Source organism: Fusarium subglutinans (assembly GCF_013396075.1).
Source record: "Fusarium subglutinans strain NRRL 66333 chromosome Unknown NRRL66333_c0000088, whole genome shotgun sequence".
Classification (NCBI taxonomy): domain Eukaryota; kingdom Fungi; phylum Ascomycota; class Sordariomycetes; order Hypocreales; family Nectriaceae; genus Fusarium; species Fusarium subglutinans.
In genome coordinates, this window is record NW_023502151.1 from 31425 (window position 1) to 54126 (window position 22702).

A 22702-nucleotide genomic window follows, 5' to 3' on the forward strand; every position below is an offset into this window, starting at 1 on the left:
AATCCGCCCCTTATTAGTTTATCTATGGGAGATCAGACGGGATCCCGAGTTCTCTAGTAGGTATGGTCGTATGTGAAAGTGAAGTGTTCAAGATTTGCCTATGGAGAACGATGAGAAACATCAGGCCTGTCTACGTAGGTAGTTACTGGGTAAATAAAGTCTTCAAGGTCCTGCAGCAAAGTAGACTGAGTGCCTGAGTTAGGCCTGTACAGCCCAGGGTCAAGGGCTGCCGTGCTATCACATATCCATCTATACCTGAACTAAAAGCCGTGATAACTTCAATGAGCCAAAATTTTCGCAAGGCTGTCTCACGAACAATGAAGACTGGGTCCTGTTAGTCCTCCAGATCTATACATGTTATAGGTTGTATACAGCCGCCACATATAAATAAGTCCTGGCCTCACCTTTACGAAAGCCTTTTAGCATTTTTATTTTACCCTCGTTAGCTCTATACCACAGGATGCTTCAACCCTTTCTGACTTGGTACAGTAGATCTATGAGATTGTTAGCTCAATTGAAGGAGTGTAGCGCCGGCCAGTTCTCCTCGGCATGTCCGCCACAGTCTCGTCCTCTTCATGGATGTCAAATTATGATCACGTAGCATGTCAACATGTCTTGCTTGGAATGTAAGATAAACCAAATTAAAATAGACATACACCATTACTTTTCGCCAAGTTGCCTCTTCCTCATTAATAACTCGTTCATCATGGAACACACTATACTAACAAACTGCTTGACGATCATTAGTCCGTCACATACAAGACCATGCCTTAGACAAGGGGTCCCCCAAGTTTTGGCTTTGTCCAACAAGAATGCGGTGCTGTGATCCGAATCCACAACTTGGGATCCATGGAATGGTCAAGTTCTCTATAGGACAAGACCCTTGGTCTGCTTCAGCTTCTTGACGTTGATGTTCCTCAGCATAGGCACCCAGATGAAGAATAAGGACGCGATACCAACACCGGCAGCAAGCATTCTAACTTGCGCAAAGCCATAGGACTCCTGAATGGCAAGTCGTGCAGGGCTGTTGACGGGGTAGGCCAGCTGATTGACAATGTTTCCAGCAATGAGTGGTGCATTGGCGAGCTCGGACTCTGGGAGGTTCTTCATAAGCTGAGGGATGAAGGTATTCGTCCAGATGGCACCGGAGATAGCTCCTCCAACAGCACCACCAACTCCTCCAGCAACATATAAAGTAGCGAGCGCAGCAGCGACATACTGGTGGGCAACGGCAGCAAGGACAGCAAGCTGCATGACCAAGATGAAGACAGCTCCACCGATGGAGATAAAGATCTCGCACATAATAATGTATCCGACATACTGGTTAGGAGCGCGGAAGTGGATCATGAGACCAAGCGCAAAGATGTAGATGGGTACTGCAAAGTAAAAGGTCCATTTGTAGAAGCCAGTCTTTCGGATGAGGAAGCCGACGATGAAGAGAAGAACGCCCGAGACGACCTGGAACGTAGAGTTGACGTAGCCAGCTTCAGCAGGGCCGAGGTTGACAACGACCTGCAAGAATGAAGTAAAGAAGTAATTCCAAGTATAGTAAGAGATCTGGTAGGTAAGATCGATCATGCAAGCGGCAACGACAGACCTATCGAGGAGGAAGCGACCCTGCAAGAAAGGAACAGGGGCGAGCCAATACTCCCAGACACCAAAGAAGACGAGAGTGCAGAAGCCAACCACGATCATGGCGATGATGTAGCCGGTGGACCAGCCGTCAGGCGCGTGTGCAGCTAGGTTGAAGGGGAGGAGGAAGACGACAAGACCGCCGCCGAAGAGGAAGATGCCGATAACTGTGATTGTCAGTATGGGTCGCTGCAAGAATCTGTTTGATAAAGAGTTACTCACCGTCGAACTCGTTGAAGACCCACCAGATGCTACCAAAGAAGCCCCGGCTTCTATGAGTCTTGGTGACTGTTCCCTTCTTGAAAGCCTTGTGGAGATTGACCTTCAGGACAAGGAACAGAGGAATAGTGACACACGGCAGAACGATAGCGATCCAACCGAAACCCCATCGCCAGTTCTTGACGTCGAGGACAAAAGCAGCGGCAGCCTTGGAACCGGCAAAAGCCGTAATCATGTATGGTGAGGAAGTAAAGGCAAAGGCCAAACCTCGGTTCCTGAGATTGGATGCATCGGCAGCGAGGACGCCAACAGCATATATCATGCCTCCCCATCCGACAGAGTAGAAGACTTGTGCAGCACAGAAGGTGGCGAGGTTCTGGGATACAGCCATAAGGATAAGACCAAGAGTTGCAAAGCCACTCATGAGTAAGAACCCCTCAGCGCGTCCCCAGACATCGAGAGCCTTGGCCATGGGGATATAGCAGGCTGCGGTCATGGCGTCTGATACGATGGGGATGGTGGTCATGAGAGAATGAGCCTGCCACTCGCTGGTAACATAAGGCACCAAGACGAGGTAGAAGGAACCACGGAATCCACTTATAAGGAAGAGTGTCCAGATGCTATTGAAGTTTGGTTAGAGATATTTACCAAGAGTCAGTTCCGGGAGTACAACTCACAGACACAAAAGAGCAGCCAGGGATCCCTTACCCCAAGTGAGGGTAATGGCCTGAATCTCCTTGACTCCCGTTTGGACATCTTCGCTGGGCACATCAGAATCGTTGCCCTTATCGTCAGGAGGGAGAGCACCAGCAGTGGCCTCCTTGTCGTGGCTAGGACCAGTCTCGGTGATGATCTCAGGAGTCTCTTCGATCTCCTTCTCGTGGGGAGCCAGCGTATGCGCGACAGGAGTATTGTCCTCGCGAGCGAGGCCCTCGCGGATCTTTGCTAGGGCTGACATTGCTGCTTTGGAGATCAACCCTAATTGATAGTGCAGTGAAATCGCGATCGAAGCTGCAACACACTGGAACTGTGATGGGAAGAGTGAGGGTAAGAGGGGGAGCTATTGCATTCTTTATGTAGTGCAATGTAACACTGACATGGGCATATGCAAAGGACTAGAGTTGGGCGATTGTCAGTTGTCTACTGTACATATTACCATGTGTTGGTTCTGCACCGGAACTCTCTCTCCACACGGTACACTTCCCCTGCAACAGTCCATTGTAGCTTGCCTCGGAGACGAGCGAGGCTTTAGGCCAAGGAGCTATGAAAAACATCGGGCTCTGGGCTGAAGGGATGCTCTCAGTTGGCCTTTTCCCCAATAGGACGGTGTCCCGCAGCTGGTCAACAGACGGGATCAGATTACAAGTGGCAAACGAGTGGGGGAAGTGACCCGAAATCGGAACATGGATGATGTGAAAATTTTTATCTAATCTGATTGATGGATAAGATCCAATCGTCAACAGCTTCATCCTTCTAAGGGGGCAAAGGGAGTGTCGTGTTAGTGGCATGGCAGTCTTGGAAATAAGTCGACATACAGAACAAGAACCAACAGCACCACAACGCTAAATAACTGAACGGACCAATAATAGAGTGCTAGGCCTAAAAATGACCGGAAACTGAATAATTTGTACGATGCCGAAAAAGCTGCCCATGGACCCTGGTCGTATCAAGTGGCTTGGCATAAGCTTGGAATCGTCTGAGCCCACTGTGACCAGCAAAGGACGCATGGAAAATCCCTACGCTTTGTGGATGGATACATACATGCCTGTCGACTCGAGAAGTACAATGACCAACGTACACTTTAGGTTCGTCGTGCTATTCTGTGCCTTGGAGGTAGTTTATGGACCAGTTTTCTTATCCTTAGACAAGACGATGCTGTTTACAAGGGCCGATAAACTACCTCGCCAGAAACTAATAGGGTGTCTGTGAACAACCTTGCAGGAATGCCATCTCGTGCATATTCTTTGACCAGGTCCAATAACAAGAGTTGAATAGCCCCCCACGGAATGAAACCTGGCTAGTATGTTTTCGGTCTTGGATTTCTTCCTTGAAGCGATTAATCCCGAATGGCTGATACTACGGAGTAGCAACTAATTACACGCTGGCTCTCGGTTCACTGGTTTACCAGGGACCTACGGTGCCAAGCCATAGTCCAACCGAGCGATAATCCAAGACTGTTCTTAGATCAATCCCTTGGTACAGAATAACTCTTGTTCCATTGCATGAAGCGGAGTTTGCCGAATGTTCCCTTTTAGACGGGCCGCGTGGCCAAGACCAAGAACGATGCGCGATATAGCCCACATGTTCCATCATCATCCTCACCTCTGGCATTAGATGGAGTTGTTGCCACCACCTGATGCAGGAAGCCAGAGACGCCCTAGAAGATGGACAGACCAGAGCCAAAGCAGCACCCCTTCTAGGTATTCTTCCAAGCCTTTTCTTATTCTTTTTCGTAGGTATCCCCTTGTGACGGTCCCAAGGCGTCAGATGAAAAATCAAGATCGACAACGGAATCAAATAACATCCGCTGCCGGCCTATCTAACAAGAGAATCAAGAAGGGTGGAAAACTGGGGTGATCATTCATCTGACGCCTTGGGACCGTCAGGGGATAGTTAGAAGTGAAAAGAAACGGAATGCCACCAACACTTATCACAACACAAGGCTGCCGTTATTTTGAAATTCATGTCACAATGCATAGAAATGAACAAGGTTTTTAATCAGAAAACGCTCAAGCAGTAATTGGAGATGATGTCGAAAGCTATTACAAGGCCATAGACTACGCAGCACATGCTTGTCGTGATGACCATTCATCCCTCGTGACTCGATATTCCACCTCTCCCTCCTCGATTCCCGGAGGAGGGTTGTCGTACTTGTTGTGGAACGTTCGAACATGCTTAAGTCCAATTTTTGCCATGATAGCTCGGGACCCTTGGTTAACGGCCATGGTCTCCCCAAAGACCTCTTCCACGCCGAGGTCCTCAAGACCATGCTTGACCAGTGCCCGAGAACCCTCTTTGGCGAACCCCTGACCCCAAAACTTGGGAAGGATTCTTAGGCCGAACTCGACTCGCTTCTTGTTAACCTGAGGCGGATCGTCGTTGCTTTGACTGGGCGCCAGCACCCACCAGCCCACAAAATCGTCCCCGGCAAATCCAGCCCAGCATCCAAGGCCAGACCCAAATGATGCTGTCTCGAGGAGCAGCTTATGCACAATCGTCGACTCATCGGCCGTGAGTGGCTTGCCGTACCCGATGTACTTCATGACTTCTGGGTTTGAGTCGAGCTGATAGATATAGTCTCCGTGCTCGTGCCCGAGAGGCCGCAGTTCGAGACGACTAGTGCGAAGTGTTGCTTGGCTCATTGTGTTGGTCGTGATATTGGTGGTGGTGGTGGTGGTGGTGGTTTTGGGTGAGAAGCTGATGTGTAAAGTGGCACGAGTGATTCTTATTATCTCCAATGAGTTGTATAGAACGGGGGCTGCTCTAGGTATCTATCTACAGACAAGACCTTTTCTCAAACACCATCGTGACTCGTCCCCTCTTATATATGCAACACCAAGAGATTCAAGAGCAGGGCTATGATCCTGCTAAGATGCTCTCTTCTGAAACTTGACAAGATCAGCATCTTGGCAAGTACTGGCTCTGTGAAGAGAGGAGGTTCCTGGATGCTCTCGTCTGTGCAAAGTGGCAGAGCTCAGCACGCACAGCTCTAACTATCCAGAGTGTCAGATCAACTGCCGTAGACAGCAAGCGTGAGTTACATTCTCTGGTGGGTGAGCCCCCAAGATCTTGTGAAATCCAATGGATCTGATACGTAAGTGGGTGATTTAAGCATAGTAGTAACCTTGGCCACTTTTCTCATACCTAAATGCAACTCTAATCGTTTGACCAATCATGCATGCATACTTGTTTCTCGATTCTAAATCAGGTATCAAACCCGATGAAGCAATTCATGTGAAGGATCTACTACATACCTACCCAAGAACGGCCCACAGATGAGTTCTTTTTTGGACCATGTGCATCTATTCCTCCCACTTCCCGATACCTGCCTAGAGTCTGAAAATAAATCACAAATCCATCCGGAGAAATCAAGTCACTTGTCGGCACCACCATTTCCTAGCCACATCCAATCTCCGTTCCCGCTGACGATGGAATAAGCATAAAAACGCCTCTCGGAACATTGACCTCCAGCTACCTTAGGCTAGGCAATTTAGTAGCGGTTTTCTTTACTCCGATAGGAGGGCAGTCATTCCGACGCCTCTCCACCATTTATTTCTCCACGCCTGCGGCTTTATCTTGCAAGGATTTCTCACGCCAAGTTGATCATCCTTGTCATGACGAATGGGTCATTTAATTCCGTTTGATATCATCCAACTCTATTTCTTTTCAGTTTTTTCTGAACTGCTCTTTCCACCCGGCAGCCAAGACGGTGCATTGGGTTGCAAATACAGCAAGAACAAGTGACGATCACTTCCGATGCTCGGCGCTTTACTCCACTCTCGGCCTTGGCGCCATGCCACATTACATCTTATCATATCAATCACACCATCCATCTTCATCTTATCTGATCACCATCCACATTCTCTTTGGCTGGCTCCATTTTGGCCCACCAACACAATTGGCGTGGCGTATCCCACACTCTTCTCCGACTTCACTTAGACTAGGTAACTTAGTAATACTACAGTATCTGATTATTCTGGTTTATCTGATCCTCAACCCTGGCTGCATAAGTACACGCCTACGTTGTCCAGATACTCTACAATAGAGTTCTTGGAGGATAAACGTTCTACCTGTCGCCCATATACCCTCGCATCCACTTCACCGAGACGATCCTACCTCATTCTGAGAGACCCATCAAGGCCATGTCGTTATGGATTGTGTCAAAGCGCAGAGTACAATGCAGGGCCATTGTATCCATCAACGCATGGTTAGATGCCCAGACCAACCGCACTTTCATACTCATACTAAATGATACTTGCGTAACAGGGTCTTCTTGGCTCAGGGCTCCTGAATCGGCTTTCTGAATGACTGCTGACGTATTGCATTGATTGCCAAGATTGCTCTGTTCTCTTCCCTCAAGCTTTGCACTTCCTTTGGGCGCCGTGAGAGCCTTTCCGTAGGTTACCAAGGCATCGCTGAATTTGACGGGCTCTGTTGGTGGCAGCTTCCTTACTCAACTGGCAGTCAGCCATTGGATATGCTCTTCTAAGAAAACTTCGCTTTACTCCTCGATCGACAGCGACAGCGACAGCCATGTCCGTCACACTTGATCAGTCGGGCATAGAGAAGCCCAAGAGAAGCTTTCTCTTAGTAGGTCAACACCATCTCCTCCAGAACCCCAGATGAATGCTGTAAGCAAATGATACTAATACGTCTTCTCAGTCTCTCAAAACCTGTTTTATTTACCTCGAAATCTTGTTCGCCGCGGGCCCGACCTGGGTCGATTATTTCCTCATCGCGTTGGGTACTCTCTGCGCCGTTGGAGCTGGTGTTCCCTTTCCTCTTATGGGCGTCCTATTCGGCCAGCTCATCGATAACTTCAACGGAGCCACCTGCGCCGCAGATGGTAGCGGCTCGGGAGCGAGCGATGCAGCATCTGATCCTCTTGACTATGAGAGTGCCATCAATGACAAGGTTATAAAGACAGCTTGGATTGGCGCCATTGCACTTGTCTTGATCTATGGTCATCTCACCTGTTGGAATATCATCAGTCAGCGCCTCGCTCAGCGTTTACGGACTCGCTATGTATCCGCACTTCTGCGCCAACCTCCAGAATTCTTCGACACTCGTGGATCATCTGGGCAAGTCTCAAGCCGACTACAGGGCGATATCACAGCTGTGCAGGCCGGCACGTCGGAGAAGGTTGGCAACATCATCACAACCATGAGCTTCTTCGTCACTGTCTTTATTATTGCCTTCACGAAACAGCCAAGACTCGCAGGTATCCTCATATGTATGCTCCCGGCCTTTCTTCTTTCCGGAATACTAGGAGGAAGATACCTGGGCAAATTTGTGGTCAAACAGACGGAAGCATCCGCTGCAGCCTCCTCTATCGCATCCGAGGCTCTGTCGCACGTTGCTGTCGTTCAAGCTTTCGGTGCCGCTCCTCGCCTTGAAGAGAAGTTTGCAGAGCACATGGCCTGTTCTCGCAAGTACGCTATAGCTAAATCTTCCATTGCTGCTATCCAGACCGGTTTGCTGTACTTCATCGCTTACTCCGGTAATGCCCTAGCTTTCTGGCAAGGCAGTAAAAAGATCGCTGAGTCTGTGGCACGCAACGACGGGAGCACGACTGTTGGTGAGATTTATGCCATTGTCTATCTTCTCGTAGACGCTTGCGTCATGCTGGGCGGAATGGCACCTACTCTTCCATTTTTAGGAGCAGCTGTAGGTGCATTCCAGCGGCTCAAGGAAGATATTGATGCTCCTTCATCCATCGACGGCACTTCACGAGAGGGTGTTGTACTTCCTCCAAGTGCGGCAAAGGCCCTGACATTCCGCAATGTGTCCTTCGAGTATGCCTCTCGGCGAGGCCAGCCTGTCCTTGACAACGTCACCCTTGACTTCCCTGCTGGAAAATATACGGCGATTGTTGGGCTTTCGGGGAGCGGCAAAAGTACTATCGCATCACTGATAGCACGTCTGCATGATCCCACCGAGGGCACGGTCGAACTGGAAGGACACGACTTGCGAACACTCAACGTCAAGTCTCTCCGAAGTTTTATTAGCTTCGTTCAGCAAGAACCCTCGCTTCTCGATAGGTCCATCCTCGAAAACATCGCACTAGGTCTGGTGAATTCTCCAAAGGAGTCTCACCAGCACCTCAAATCGTTGCTCAAAGGCCCTGAGCTTGCGAAGATGGCTGCCAAGGGCAAGGACACACTAGATTCAGCAGCATCTCTCGGACCCGAGTTCGCCGAAATTGCCAATTTGATCCGTCACGCCGCTGAGCAAGCTGATGCGGCCAGCTTTATTGAACGCCTTGAATTAGGCTATGGTACGACTGCTGGCCCCAAGGGGTCGCTTGTGAGTGGTGGTCAGAGGCAACGCATTGCACTTGCTCGGGCTCTAATCCGTGATCCTGAAATCCTTGTCCTGGACGAAGCAACAGCAGCTCTCGATTCTGCCAGTGAGAAGAGAATCCAGCTCGCTGTCGAGAGAGCTGCTGCTGAGAAAAGAACCATCATCTCGATTGCGCATCGCTTATCCACTATACGCAATGCCGACAATATTATCGTCATGAAGGCTGGCCGAGTCGCTGAGCAAGGAACCTATGATGATCTTATGGCCAAAGAGGATGGCGAATTTGCGAACATGGCAAGACTGCAGACAGTCGGCAATAAGAGTGACACAGGATCTGTGGACGGCGAGTCTATTGGCGCTTCAACTCTCCGAAACGACACGCAGCTGAACGAAAAGACCGAAGTTTCTGAGGCGACTCAGTCACTGGATTCCCAGATATTGGGCCGGGAGGAGGAGACCAAGAAGAAAGAAGAAGTAGCACCAAATGATCATGAGCTTGACGATGTAAAGCCTTTCAGCTCTGTCATCAGGGGTCTTGTCTGGTTGATTCGACCCTCCCTGGGCTGGTTCACTCTCGCCATGATCGCTGCTGTCTTCGTTGGGGCTACCTTCTCTGGTTCCGGCATCATATTTGGCTTCACTGTGGGAGCACTCAACCCTTGTGCAAATACCCTTGACCACATAAAATCCATGGGCAACATGTTTGCAGGCCTGTTCTTCATGCTCGCGGGTGTGGAGCTTATAGCCAACTTTATTGCTTGGCTGGGCTTCGGCATTGTCGCTGAAAGGCTTCTCTACAACCTGCGGGTTCTGTCGTTCCGATCCTTGCTGGAGCAGGGCATCCACTGGCATCAGTCTGAAGGACGAACGCCGACCAGCCTCCTTGGCATCATTACCAAAGATAGCATGGCTGTAGGTGCCTTTAGTGGTTCAACTTTCGGCACCGTGTTCGCAATCCTCATCAACGTTCTCATCGCGGTCATTATTTCCCATATATTTGCTTGGAAGATTGCCTTGGTGTGTCTTGTGACGCTTCCAATATTGCTTGGCTCAGGTTTCATGCAGCTGCGCATGCTGGCGCGTTATGAAGAGCGACACCGCGAGGCCTTCTCTACTGCCACCTCACTTGCAACTGAGGCTATTCAGTCCATCCGCACAGTGGCCGTCCTCTCCCTTGAGAATGAGTACATGGAAGGTTTCGCCCGATTATTGAAGCCTCCAAGGGAACAGGTTGTGCGTGCCTCAGTCACAACTAACATCTGGCTGGCCATCTCGTACACAACCGGTACATTTATCAACGCTCTCGCGTATTGGTGGGGCTCGCAGCTCATCATGAAAGGGGAGTATACTCAGAAGGACTTCCTTATTATATTGGTCGCTATGTTGACGAGCGCACAACTTTGGAGTGGCATGTTCTCACTTGCTCCGGAATTCTCTCGTGCTCGTCTGGCCCTCTCTCGCGTCATGACGGTCGTCAACATGGGAAGTAGCACACACACAGGAAAACCTGGACAGGATCCCTCTAAGACTGGGGGGGATATCGAAGCATCCGGTGGAGAAAAGTCGCCCAGCCCAGCGGATAACCACCGTCGTGGAGGTGCAAAAGTGACGTTCAAGGGCGTTTCCTTTGCTTATCCTAGCCGACCAGATGCCACTATACTCGACAATGTCTCCTTCGCGCTCCCACCTAACCAGTTTTGTGGTCTTGTTGGTCCTTCAGGAGCGGGCAAATCGACCATCATGAACTTGGTCCAGCGTTTATACGAGCCCACATCTGGCAGCGTGCTCATCGATGACAATGACATCAGCAAGCTTCCAGCGTCATTTCGAGATACGATTGCCCTGGTCCCTCAAGATCCTGCCCTCTTTGACGGTAGTGTGCGTTTCAATGTTGGCTTAGGAGCACCTCCGGGCCATGAAGCCACGGATGATGAAATTAAGGAAGCTTGCCGTTTAGCGAATATACATGATGTTATTGAGGCACTTCCTGATGGCTACGATACTGAATGCGGCCCCTCAGCTTCTCGTCTATCAGGTGGGCAAAGACAGCGCCTAGCAATCGCCCGTGCTCTTGTTCGTCGTCCCCGGCTGCTACTCCTAGATGAGAGTACCAGCGCCCTTGACGCCGCGAGTGAAGCAGCTCTTCAAGAGGGTCTCGAGAGAGCATCAAGGGGCACGACAGTATTGGCTATCACTCATCGACTGCATACTGTGCAGAAAGCTGACATCATCTTCATTGTTGAAAACGGACAAATTGTTGACAGTGGGCGGCATTCTCAACTGATGGAGCGGAGGGAAAGCTACAGACTGAATGCCATGCAGCAGATGTTGCAATGAAGGGTCAGTCGACGAAAAGAAACATTGTGACTTGACATGTATAAAATAGATTTGGCAATTTGTGTATATAATTTATCAGAATAATTCTTTTGTTGATGGGTTTTATTTGCATGTGTGTAACTACAAAGAAGCGTTTTGTTCATGGTTGAATCCACTTCAACTCGAAACATCAATGTATGTGACGATTGGGTGTTTGCCGCTCGAATCGCGATAGGCCTCTGATGACCTTACATTCTAGGGCTGATTAAGCGCCAATCCCTAATTTTAGTATCTAATCCAGCTCTAGGTAGCTGGTATTTGCCTGGAGCTCATAAATTACATCTCATAATGAGCATATACATGTAATTTATCACCTCATATCAAAGCCTTTAATGTCTCACAGGTCTTATCCCGTCGCTTCTTACCTTGACCCCCACACTCTAATGCAATGGCTGAAGCCGTGGGAACTGCCCTTGCCGTAGTAGGCGTCCTCGGCCAACTCTTCGACGGCTGCGTCAAAGCCTTAGCCTCTTCACCGCAGCAGCCAACCTTGACACAGATAGCCAGAGACTTCTGTGTAAAGTACGCATCGAGGAGATGCGCCTAGTCGTCTGGGGTCGGGACTGGGGCGTTGCGGAGGGAAAACTTGAAGCTCATTTTGAGAGCACAAGGAATCCCAGCTGAGGAGTCTGGCACTTCAAATCCTCGAGGAGTTGCATAGCGCAGTCACAGACTTCAAGAAACTCAAGAACATTTACGGGCTAGTTGCCGAGGGTAGAGCCAACTTGGATGTCACTGGGCCAAAGCCAAGGAAGTCGCCTTCACCTTCAAGAAAGAAGCCAAAAGATGATGAGAGTCGCGACTTGAATGGTGTTTCAAGAGTAGCAGGTGAAAGGAATTGGGGAAAGGAGATGGGGTTAAGAGCGAGATGGGTTATATGTAGCAGGTGAGTCCTCAAAGTCCTCATCTGTCATATCCATCAAAACAGAACTGATTACTCGTAGATAAAGACAAGTTCATAAACCTGCTAAGGGACTTGCGAGGTAAATGCCCCCTCCGAAGCCAATAAATAGCCCAACAGAAAGGCTAAAGAAATCTTGACGATAGAGTTCAACGATGGCCTCGAACGGCTTTTTCCAACCTCCCATCTCCATCGTTTCAACGGGCTTGGACGAACCAGCTACTCGAGTCTGCACAGCGTGACCTTATTCAACTTACCCTCCTTGAAATAGCCTCAGATGGCGTCTTCCCCAAACTCATCACTTCAGCCAACCTCAAGAAGCTCCGGATCAACCTAGACGCCAAGCCCCAGGCTTCATTCAAACCGACGTTCGCTCTCAAGGTTCCCCGCGCTGCACTTGATCTCAGTGGGGATGCTGGTGATGGCGGGAGAAGTACAGGGCGGCATGAGAGTGCGGGAGATGTTGTTATTGAGTGGGTTGACTATGATCGCGATGATGTAGATGAGCGCGTAGCTCATGTGCGCCGTCTTGACGATCTTGCCCGCATGATGCACTCCGCTTCCGATTGCCATCCCGACCTTCACAGCATCGACTGTGTAGGTTACGTTGAGGATGCTTCACGGTGCAGATACGGGCTCGTATACAAAGCGCCCTCGCCGTCTTTCTCGGCGCTCCATGAACTCATCGCCAGCTCGGACCTCAAGACTCCTAACCTCGATGATCGAGTCCGTTTGGCACATACGCTCGCTGTCGCCTTATGGTCTGGCTTCATAAAAGCTCTTGCAGCTCAAACATTCTCTTCTTCCCTTCAGCCTTTTCAGCATCGGCTCGCTCGCCCTTATCTAACGGGTTTTGATGCTTCAAGACCAGACCTTGATACTGCGCTCTCTGTTGCGCCCCGTAATCCTTCTATCCTTACACTGCACCGACACCCAGCTTCCTTGCGGGGCTTTCCTCACTGCAAGCCCATGGATATCTATAGTCTGGGTTTGGTGCTCCTCGAAATAGGTCTCTGGAAGGTTCTTCAGACATACCACAAGCCACACTACTCCACGGGTCGATGGCGCGACAAGGTCCTGCGTGCGGTTCTCGTTCCCGGTCTGGGTAGCAAGGTTGGTAGTCGATACCGCGATGTCGTGGACAAGTGTTTGGCCGTGAGTGAAGAGATGACAAGCGCTGAGGCTGGCAAGGTAATAGAGGATGCTGTCACAGCTCTCGAAGCTATCCGGACCTGATGGTGACCCTCATATGAACTACATACGAAGCACCATAGACAGATCATCCACATGGGAAGCTTAGACCCTCGGTCGTCAGACAGAAATCCACAAAGAATGAATAGTGTAAGAGATGCATGTATTTCAGCTCTTGGAAACTTATATAACCGTCGTAAAAATCCGCTACCGTCTCTTCTTCGTTGCCCCCTCTTTGACTATCATCAAGAAACAACAAGACCCGGTGCAATGCCAAACCAAATAAGTCCACAATAATAATTTCAACCCTGCCTGCCTGTACGCCATCGCAAATTTGAACTCCGTTATGCCTTCAGTCTTTCCCTCATCCGAGATAGTATGCATTATTCACGTCTCTCTAGTTGCCCTCTCCTTGACCACGACAAAACTCCATCGAAGTCGTAGCCATAATGATCCTTGTATGCTGCAGAAACTGATTTATCTTGCAAGTTTCAAATGACATTAACTGAAAGCCAAACACTTCTCGGGAAGCAATCGTGCATGAGAGAAGAATCATTAACATTCAAACATAAACCGCTCGTCGTCCTCTTCTGAGCCAGAAACGCCAATGCATGAGAGACGTTAACATTGCCCGTGACGTACGTGAATCATGATCGTGACGTGGAATCGTACAATTGTCTGTTACGCTTCGCGTTAGAACGCTGAAGCGGCTGGACTCGCTGTGCTGGTGCTTTCTAAGCTCCAGAAACTTTACGGGCCGTCGAAGCTGCCGTCACTGACGCTCCATGGTTGGCGCTGCCTACTCTGCCGCTTGTCTTTCGAATGCCAGCAGAGTCCTTTGCCCGCAGGGGAGACTCCCCCTGCCGCTTGCTGCCGCGAACCTTTGTCAGAACGCCAGGGGTACTAGCAACTCGTTCGACGTGCTTCGTCCGCACAGAGCCAATGTTCTCAGCGTCGTGCGACGCATCGTTGTCAATGGTGTATATAGCTGTCGTCTGGCTAACCGAGCGTGTCTTCTCACTGCGAGCGGGTGATTGGGAGGTCGCCTTACGATGACGTCGCATGCGCAAATGCAACTCCTCGTCAGACTCTCCGCCGTGAGCCTGGCTGTGCGTCGCAATGTACTCAGCTTCTTGCTCAACAGTGCGCTGCTCTTCAACAACGAGCCCATTGGAGGTTGAGCGCTGGTAAGGGTGATGGCGATCCCTGGCAGTCTTTCGCGGTTGGCCCGGTGTAGGAGCTGGTAAATAGTCTTCCTGGACCCCAATATTATTGCGGTCGTGGTCGACTTCACTCAGCGGAGTACGGTTCGAGGGGCTTCGGTTGGGGGGTGTCGAAGCCTGGCCGTTCCGAAGTGTTGTCTTTTGCATAGCACGAATGGGGGTGCTGGGGATAGGGTTGGCAGCAGCCATCTCCCTCCTGAGTCTGCGCTCAATCCTCTCCTCAACCCACCATTCGCGGAATGTGCCCTGGTTCAAATGGAGCCAGTGCTGCTGAGGACCAACAACCATGCCGGGTCGCATGAAGCGCATGAATGAGATAACTTCATTGGCAGTGAAACCGTGTCGGTAAATGAGATATGCACCAATCAGACAACCTGTGCGGCCGAGACCAGCCTTGCAATGAACAGCAATTCCCTGCTTACGGACAGTGATAGTCTCGTGAGCGAGTCTGATGAACTTGCGGACAGTTGAGAGCGAGGGACAGGTGCCATCATCAAAGATCATGTCCAGGTGCTGAATACCCAGTGCCTCAAAGTACGAGGGGGAGTAGAGTTGAGAGTTAAGTCGGACCACCAGGCCAATGTTCTTCTCGGAAAAATGCTTCAGCACATTCTTGAAGGGCTTTGGCAACTTGGGATGGGCATCCACGGCGGCTAGCGTCCGTGGAAGCAATGGGTACATATCGGAACCCTCTGTGATTTTCTGGACCGGCGCGTGCTGGGGAGAGGCAAATGCCAGGAAATGGGGAGTGATCCAGTTGAAATCGCCATGTTCGACTCTCTCGAAACGCTCGTATTCGTCAAGATCAAAGTTGTCTAGATCGCAGCACTTTTCCTCCTTAGCCTTCCACACACCATAGACAACATCTTGAACGCTGATACCATAGTCGGCTTGACTGTAACCCGCGTCTCGGAATGGCATCAGAGGAGGATCGACCTGCGCAATCGGGGCAAGGGCCAGATGGGGAGGCCAGTTCTGTATGAGGACCATGTAGCATGCGAGCATACAAGCGGCGTTCGCGCGACCTGAACTTGGTATTAGTTTCCTTGCGCTTCGCACATATTTACACGGGAAGGCTCACTTCTAGGGTCGGCAGCGCTCCAGAAAACAATGGGGCGGTCCTTGTTTTGCTTTGCGCCTAGGATATCATGGAACTGAATGGCGAATCGGTACAGGTGGCCGATGTGGAGAGGGCCAAAATCGTGGTGGAAAGCGTTGTACAGAAGAGTATCGTCGACAGTGAAATAGCATGGTTGCGGTCGGTTCGACTTGGCGGCGAGCGGGGTCGCACCGGCAGCAGCTCGTTGGCTTCGCTTCTTGGGAGAAGCTGGCTGAGGCTCCTCGGGGTAAGGGAAGGGCGTGTCGGGCGTAGGAGGATGGATGTAGGAGGCAAGGTAAAGCCGGTCTGAAATATAGTTTAGCCACGATGTTGGCAGAAGCATGTTGTGAACATTGATGTTGATGAAGCAAGGTGGAGCCTTGAGCAGCGGCGAAAACTGGAAAGGATAACAATGCGACATGGCCCTGAATAGCCAAGAGGCCATCTTATGAATGATGTGTTGTAGAGAGCAAAGATTTACCTGGTATGTACTCGACTATCTGCGCCATGTTTTGCGATTGTCTGGTAGAAGGAGCCATGTTGTTATTATTGGATGTTGTTGATATTGACTTGCGCTTCAGGCTTCACGCTTCAGGGAGGCTGGCGGTGGGACCGTCCAGAGGCTGTTGCTGAACAAAAAAAGAGCAGGAGCTTTCGAATGCAGTCGGAAGATATCAGATTTAAGCAAGATGTACAAAGTCAGTGAATTGAAGCAGCGACGATGTCTCAATGCGACGAGCGACAAATGGCCAGAGCAGGCGGTGACCGGGGACGAATTGCCTTTGACAACGGCAAGCTGCAGCGTTGAGTGAGCTAAAAAGGCAAGGTAGGTAGGCTGGCGTTAACAGGTGAGGTTAAAGAAGGGGGGTCTTCAAGTCCAGCTCCAGCGCGGACAGGAGAAAGCACCAAAAGCCAGAAGGCAAAGTTGGGGAAGGGAAAAGAATTGAAGTTCTTGGTTGACGATGTTGATGTAAGATTGGACACTGGGCTAACGATTCTTTTGTATGGGCGATTGTCGTTGTTTTTTGGCCCCTGCCCGAAACAGGTTGCTCCTTGGTGCTATTGCCATAGCAACAGCAACAGTGACTTTTTAACTTGGCCTGGGCCCTGGGACCACAACATACCATTCCGCTACAGTCCCAGTCCCAGTCCCAGTCCCAGCTGTAAGTCCCATGCGTCGTTGGTCTTGGTAGGTTTGGTGAGTATTAAACAACCAGCACTTCCACTTGTTCCTCACGCGACTTCCATTTACGGCAATAAAAACCGTTCTAACATAAGGTAAGGTACCTACCCAGGTAGGTAGTGAAGGCCATATCCCAAGCACTCTACCCTAAATAGGCAATCAGGTCTGTTTTGATAGACTTTGTTATGATATCAAACTAAACAGCTATAGCTCAGCATAAACGCTTTCATCTTGGGGAATTTGGCAAACTAAGGTAGTGTGTGTTACACCAGGGGCATCTGCAATTAAAACTGCAGGCCTGATTTCCTAAATGGAACAAATGCAACAGATTCCAAGGGTATCCAAATAAGGTACTTAGATTCTATCCGTACTATGGCACTCATTGTTGTGATCCAATCGAACCATCCCCGGCTGTGGCTTTTTCTGTGGCTGTGCCATAAATCTACAACGTCAATGGTCTTGAATTTACCGCCCGGTTCCTGTAATAGATTCCCCCACGGCCAATCAATCTCATCCCCACGCATCTGTCAGAAACCTCCAATCTTTTTCAAGATCAGAGTCACACACAAACTCACTTCACTCACATTCAAATACACATCCTGTCACTTATACTCACATCTAGCTCAACTATTTCAAAAGAGACCCTCTTCGCTATCGAATCAAACCGCAAAACTTCCCAGGGGTTGACGTTCCTGTCCTTTCGATTTCCGGACTAGATCTCCATTCCTTGTCACGGCAAAGGCCAACGCTAGTATCGTCATTATCAAAACTACCGCACGACCAGAATATTTTTAAGCATCGGGAAACGAATAGATCGATCACAACAAGCAAGAGAGATTAGAGCGTCGTTACCAAAGCAGTGTCCACTTCCGCCACAATCACAACCATGACCGCCCTTCCCGATCCCGAATTTCCCTGCTCCATGCAAGCCACCCCCCTGTCCTGTGACGATGACGACCCCCAAGTCTGAGGCTACTAAGGCCAAGGCTGGCTGGCTGTTGTTGTTATTGTTGTTGTTCTCGTTCTCTTTGCTGACCCCTACCCTTGTCCTCAGTGTCCTCAACGTCCCCTTTCCCACCGCTCGACTGGCCACAACCGCCCTCAAGGCCATTCAGGTGGACCCTGAGCTCTCCCCACTCGTCAGGCGACAGCTCACCGTTGTCCCAGCGCCGATGTCAACGCAGGGTTCTCCGTCTGGTGGCGATGCAGATGTACAGCTTCTCGAGGTTCAGTACAGGGCCACAACCAATCGAATGCTCCGAGTCGCTGTCAACGGCTTCATGGAGAGCTTGAAACTTGTGGTGGAGGTTATGGAGCAGTTAGATACTGACGTTCTTGATCATCAACAATAACAGTCATCCATTGTCATTCAACAATAAACAATGATCTATGGATAGACACCTAGCCAAACTACTTCACCACATTCATCATCTGTTTCATGTCACTCCTCGACATCTTAGAGCTTGGACCCATGTCTCGCCTCACTGTGCTTGTTAACTGAACCTTTGTTATTTATTAGTTTTGGTATTTCCATGCTCCACAACTCTTCTGAGGCCGTCAATCACTCGTTTTGCTAGGTTATCCATTGCCTCTTCTAGCGAATTCAACAAATACACTCTACAACAAGCCCATCTAGGCCCAGAGGCACCCGTCTAGTATCCACCCCATTCAACATCCCAAGCAAAACGCCGAAACAAAAATCGCTGCCGCCCTTGAGGATATTACGAAGAGAGTTGATCCCATCATGTGCCAGACCCATCCGATTATGTACCAGGGAAGTTCCCGCCTGTGTATATCATGTGGTGAACTAGATGCACCCAGATCCTCTTCGTCATGCTTTTTCTTTATCGTCTGTTGACCCTTGCAAGCCCTCCAGCCGTCTTTTAAGTTCCTCGACCTCTTTCTTCAGATCGCCATTTTCTTTCTCAAGGCTCTTCATGTGCACGATGGCGTTTTCGACAACACTAGCCTTGCTGTTTTGCGCGTTCGCTTGTTTCCCATCCTTCTTGTCACCTTCATCCGCAAGATTCGTCTTGTCTCCACCAGGCAATAATCCAGCCATGACCTGTAACGCCGAGTTGATTCGGTTACGGCGCCCTTGCTCTGCGATTTTGTGCGACGTTCGCTTCGACGTTAGATTTGTTGAAAGTTCGCTCGGATATGAAACGCCTGGCACCTTGTTGCCCTCGAGGATATTTTGGTAGTTGGATTTCGACATGAGCAATTGCGATGCAGCACTCTCCGCTGGTGTCATACCCGGTGTGCCAGGGAGAAGAGGCTTGATGCTAGGGGATATTCGAGGTAACAATGCAGGCGAAACATGTACTGAACCTGTCGACCTTTTCCTGCTCGACCGAGGCGCGAGTTGAGGAGTTTTCCGTGCGGATGGGCCTGCCGAACCGGGAGCCAATTGGGGGCTCGCACTTGCTGATGCTGTTCCTGAAGCCTTAGTGAATACTGGTGATGGCAGTGGCTGAAAGCTCGATCCTCGTCGAGACATGGGTTCCACAGAAGGAGACTGCACGGAAGAGCGCGAGATGACCGGGGTCATGGTCTTGCCAGATACCGACTCGGGCAACTCGAGCGATTCAATATGCTCAGATACAACCGGTTCTTGAGGCCCATTTGCCTGCTTGCTTGCCCTGGATGCCGGGAGTTTCATGAGCGATGCGGGAGTAGCTGGAGCTGGACGTGAATCAACAGGGCCAGAGACGGGCGTCTGCTGGTTGCTTGACTGCGCTTGGATGTATGGCGATTTGCTGGTCGATCTCCTATTAGGGATTGGCGGTGGGGGCATCTCCGAGAGGGCCTCAGGGGAAACCGATGAATTCTCCTCTGCCGAGGTGTCCGTAGAGGTCGCAGGCATAGGAAGAAAGGCGCCATTGTTCTCTTCAACTTCACTGAGTACATGTGAGACGATGGCCGGACTGGGGCCCGTTTTCCGGCGCTGAGGCTTGACAATTGGAGAACTTCGAATGCTAGCCTTTGCCCGTGTCTTGGTTGCGGTCTTTTTCCTTGTAGCCTTCTTGGGCAAGTCCAAAACGGAGGTGACGGGAGCAGCCGATCTGTCGAGATCTACATCAATTGGTGAATTGTTGGTGTTGGTAAGGCGGGGGTCGTAGACTGTAGAGGGGTCGTTCTGAGCGTGGAGAGCTGGTGAAGTCAGAGGACTAAAATAGGCGCTGGGAATCGTATAGCCACTGTCCATGGAGAAGTTGGGGTCCAAAGGGGTTACTGCGGGGGAAACAAGAGGTGTGAATGCCATCTAGAACCAAGTTAGCAATATGACATGCAGAGAAGGACATTGGTGATGGACTGGGGTCTTACATCTTGCTCCTTTATGCGTTGGTGATAACTTCTGTCGTAAGCACCTGATGTTGGAATTTGCTCAGCCTGTGAATAGAACTGTCCACTGTTGGGCATCTCGAGACTTTGCGGTGTAGGGGGCACTGAGTGGTTGTGATTATGGAAGAAAGCGACCTGCTGCTCTTGCATCTGGCGCTGCTGCTGTTGGAACTTTTGTTGTTGGAGATATTGAATCTGGGCGTCGATATTAGAAATCGGATCGCTTGCGGGCGTCATCATGTGCGCGGGAATGGTTGATTGAACGGTAGACGTTGACATGGGCATCGTGTTTGGTGTAGACATTAGGCCTGGATTATCGGAGTCGGTCATTATTGTGTCGGGGGCATCTCGCGGTTGGTTCATCAGACCCTGAGCAGAGCCATCTTGGAAAGATTGGAAGTCGAAGTGCATGCCATCGCCCAAAGTTCCCATGCTGCTCATGTCGAGAAATTGATGAAAGTCGTCCTCGCCAGTCGAGGCCATTGTCTGGTCCTGCCCGTTCCATACCGTCGAACTCATCATTGCCGGGTTGCGGCGGGTGTTGATCAAATATAGGCAATTACAAGTGAGTTTATCTGATCAGCCGGGCGAGTCGTGAATTGCGCCAGTCAAGGCTGCACAAGATGGAACTAGTCGTTGAAGCAGCACCAAAAGCGGAGAAAGTTGACACCAAGCGAAGGTGACGAGAGATATTTACAGAATAGAAACAGCCGAGATACAGTATCAAGATGCGTTCCAGTCGGAGTTGGTCGGTGAGTATCCAGCTGATCGGCGAAGATACATGCAACGGAAATATCTGACAATGGCGCGGAGACGAGAAAGCCTGCGATGCCGATGCCGCAAAAGAGTTGTGAGGGGGCCGAAATTGGAAGCAGAGACCACGATGACGATTTGACCTGAGGAACAACAGAAGGTGATGAGAGGACCAGGGAGAGTGTCGACCGTTCTGGAAGCGATGTGCGGATATGAGTGTAGGTGTATGTAGATAGATGCCAACGAACTGTGGGAGAGGAACCTAAGAAACGAAGACGCAAGCTTGGACGCGGACGGAAGACGAGACAAGCCAATATTAAGGTAGACTAGGACTGATTCAAGTCTTGGTCAATTAAATCGAAGAGTCCAAACTAAAGGTGGTTGGTCGTATAGTGGCACCCTTAGCAACTACTGTACCTTTAGTAGTAGGTACAGTAGGTTCATCCAAAGTGGGCGGGCGACGACGGGCAGTTCAGTTCAGTTGCTTTTCTTTTCAACCGCTGAATGTAAAGAGACTTTTTGTCGACAGAGTGGAGTTTATTACCCGTAGGTGAGAGTGGGGTTCTCGTACGGTCCATTTTGGTGGAGAATAGCCGGTCACCACTCTCTTAGGTTGTCCTGTGCTTAATGTGAACGAACTACCTTAGAGGCGGGCAGGCGGGGAGGAGCCTGAGGAGCCAAAGTGTCGCTTTTTCTTCTTCTTCACTTTCTTGTCGAGCTGTCACCATGAACGAAGCGGTTGTCAATTCCGCCAGGGAAATCCATCGAGCGACTTGTCAAAGGGCAGGGATGCAACAAGTACCAGTACTTGGGGAGTGGGATGTCCCTCCCACCATCTCCCTTGACGATATCCTCTAATTGGTGATCCCCAGCTGACAATGTCCTGCGGGAGATGGATGGGTGATGGAGGGGGTCATTCCATGGCAGGGGTCAATGCCCGTATCTGGTTGGTGTAGAAGTTCATTTCTTTGGTGTCATCCAGGGCCAGACACCAGAAGAACCTTCACGAGCATGGCTCACGGGGTGGATTTTCTGTCTGAGATGCTACTGACTATTACTGAGCTGGAGGATAATAGACTAGAGCCGAGTTGAAGTTGCATTGCTCATTGCCTTTCTTCCCTCACATGATAATTTCCATCTTGACCTCTGTTCTATCTCTTAGAGTTTTACATGTTCTTATTCATGTGACTACCTACCTAGACTCTGCGACACTTGAGTCTGCCGCGGGCGTGGGATGTCCCTTGTTCCGAGACTCTTCTGCAGCGGTCTCTCACACTAGTAGACTAGAGGCTCCAAGGAAGAAAATCGGAATCCTTCGGTACCTAGGTACCTTACTTAACCTAGTAGCAAGAAGTTTCTTGATACATGTCTACCTTAGTAGGTAAGGGTGGATGAGTAGTACCTTGAGTGCACGAAGAAAGATCTGTCCTACTGACCCTCATCTTGGAATTTTTACTAGGATTTCTGAACTTTTACATCACCTCCCTACTAATCCAGGGCTACCATCAACGCAACTTCATCTTTTCCTTCGTTGGACGCAAACGCACGCTACCCGCGGACAATTCTAAGTGGTGGATATCCGCCTGGTCTATGCGTAAGGTTGCCAGTATTCAGTTTAGGTAGTTTAACTGCTCGGGTTAGCTTGGGGGACCAGACTTTCTCCTCCGTAATAGGCCCTGTAAAACTCATCGCTGGGCTCTGACTCGCCTACCAGAATTGGAATTTGGCCGTGCTGCATGGGAGCCATGTCAAGTCCA

The 22702-nt window shown here is 50.1% G+C and overlaps 6 protein-coding genes across 6 annotated transcripts; 2 read left to right on the plus strand and 4 right to left on the minus strand.

The window, feature by feature from the left end:
• Nucleotides 1-867: 867 nt before the first annotated feature.
• On the minus strand, nt 868-2809 carry FSUBG_7094 (major facilitator; the record flags this gene model as incomplete). The annotated part of the gene is made up of 3 exons (XM_036685362.1): nt 868-1799; nt 1855-2471; nt 2529-2809. The coding sequence occupies 3 exons, from the start codon at nt 2807-2809 to the stop codon at nt 868-870; spliced, it is 1830 nt and encodes a 609-aa protein (XP_036537357.1).
• A 1819-nt stretch (nt 2810-4628) lies between these two features.
• On the minus strand, nt 4629-5213 carry FSUBG_7095 (GNAT family acetyltransferase; the record flags this gene model as incomplete). Its single annotated transcript, XM_036685363.1, has 1 exon — nt 4629-5213. The coding sequence occupies one exon, from the start codon at nt 5211-5213 to the stop codon at nt 4629-4631; it is 585 nt and encodes a 194-aa protein (XP_036537358.1).
• Nucleotides 5214-7104: 1891 nt separating this feature from the next.
• FSUBG_7096 (leptomycin B resistance pmd1) lies at nt 7105-13387 on the plus strand (the record flags this gene model as incomplete). The annotated part of the gene is made up of 5 exons (XM_036685364.1): nt 7105-7161; nt 7234-11137; nt 11649-11767; nt 11856-12078; nt 12423-13387. The coding sequence occupies 5 exons, from the start codon at nt 7105-7107 to the stop codon at nt 13385-13387; spliced, it is 5268 nt and encodes a 1755-aa protein (XP_036537359.1).
• Nucleotides 13388-14076: 689 nt separating this feature from the next.
• On the minus strand, nt 14077-16203 carry FSUBG_7097 (cell division cycle 14; the record flags this gene model as incomplete). The annotated part of the gene is made up of 3 exons (XM_036685365.1): nt 14077-15590; nt 15647-15970; nt 16146-16203. The coding sequence occupies 3 exons, from the start codon at nt 16201-16203 to the stop codon at nt 14077-14079; spliced, it is 1896 nt and encodes a 631-aa protein (XP_036537360.1).
• Nucleotides 16204-17797: 1594 nt separating this feature from the next.
• FSUBG_7098 (transcription factor Pcc1) lies at nt 17798-18199 on the plus strand (the record flags this gene model as incomplete). Its single annotated transcript, XM_036685366.1, has 1 exon — nt 17798-18199. The coding sequence occupies one exon, from the start codon at nt 17798-17800 to the stop codon at nt 18197-18199; it is 402 nt and encodes a 133-aa protein (XP_036537361.1).
• Nucleotides 18200-18678: 479 nt separating this feature from the next.
• Nucleotides 18679-20711, minus strand: FSUBG_7099 (phosphorus acquisition-controlling; the record flags this gene model as incomplete). Its single annotated transcript, XM_036685367.1, has 2 exons — nt 18679-20112; nt 20175-20711. The coding sequence occupies 2 exons, from the start codon at nt 20709-20711 to the stop codon at nt 18679-18681; spliced, it is 1971 nt and encodes a 656-aa protein (XP_036537362.1).
• Nucleotides 20712-22702: the final 1991 nt, after the last annotated feature.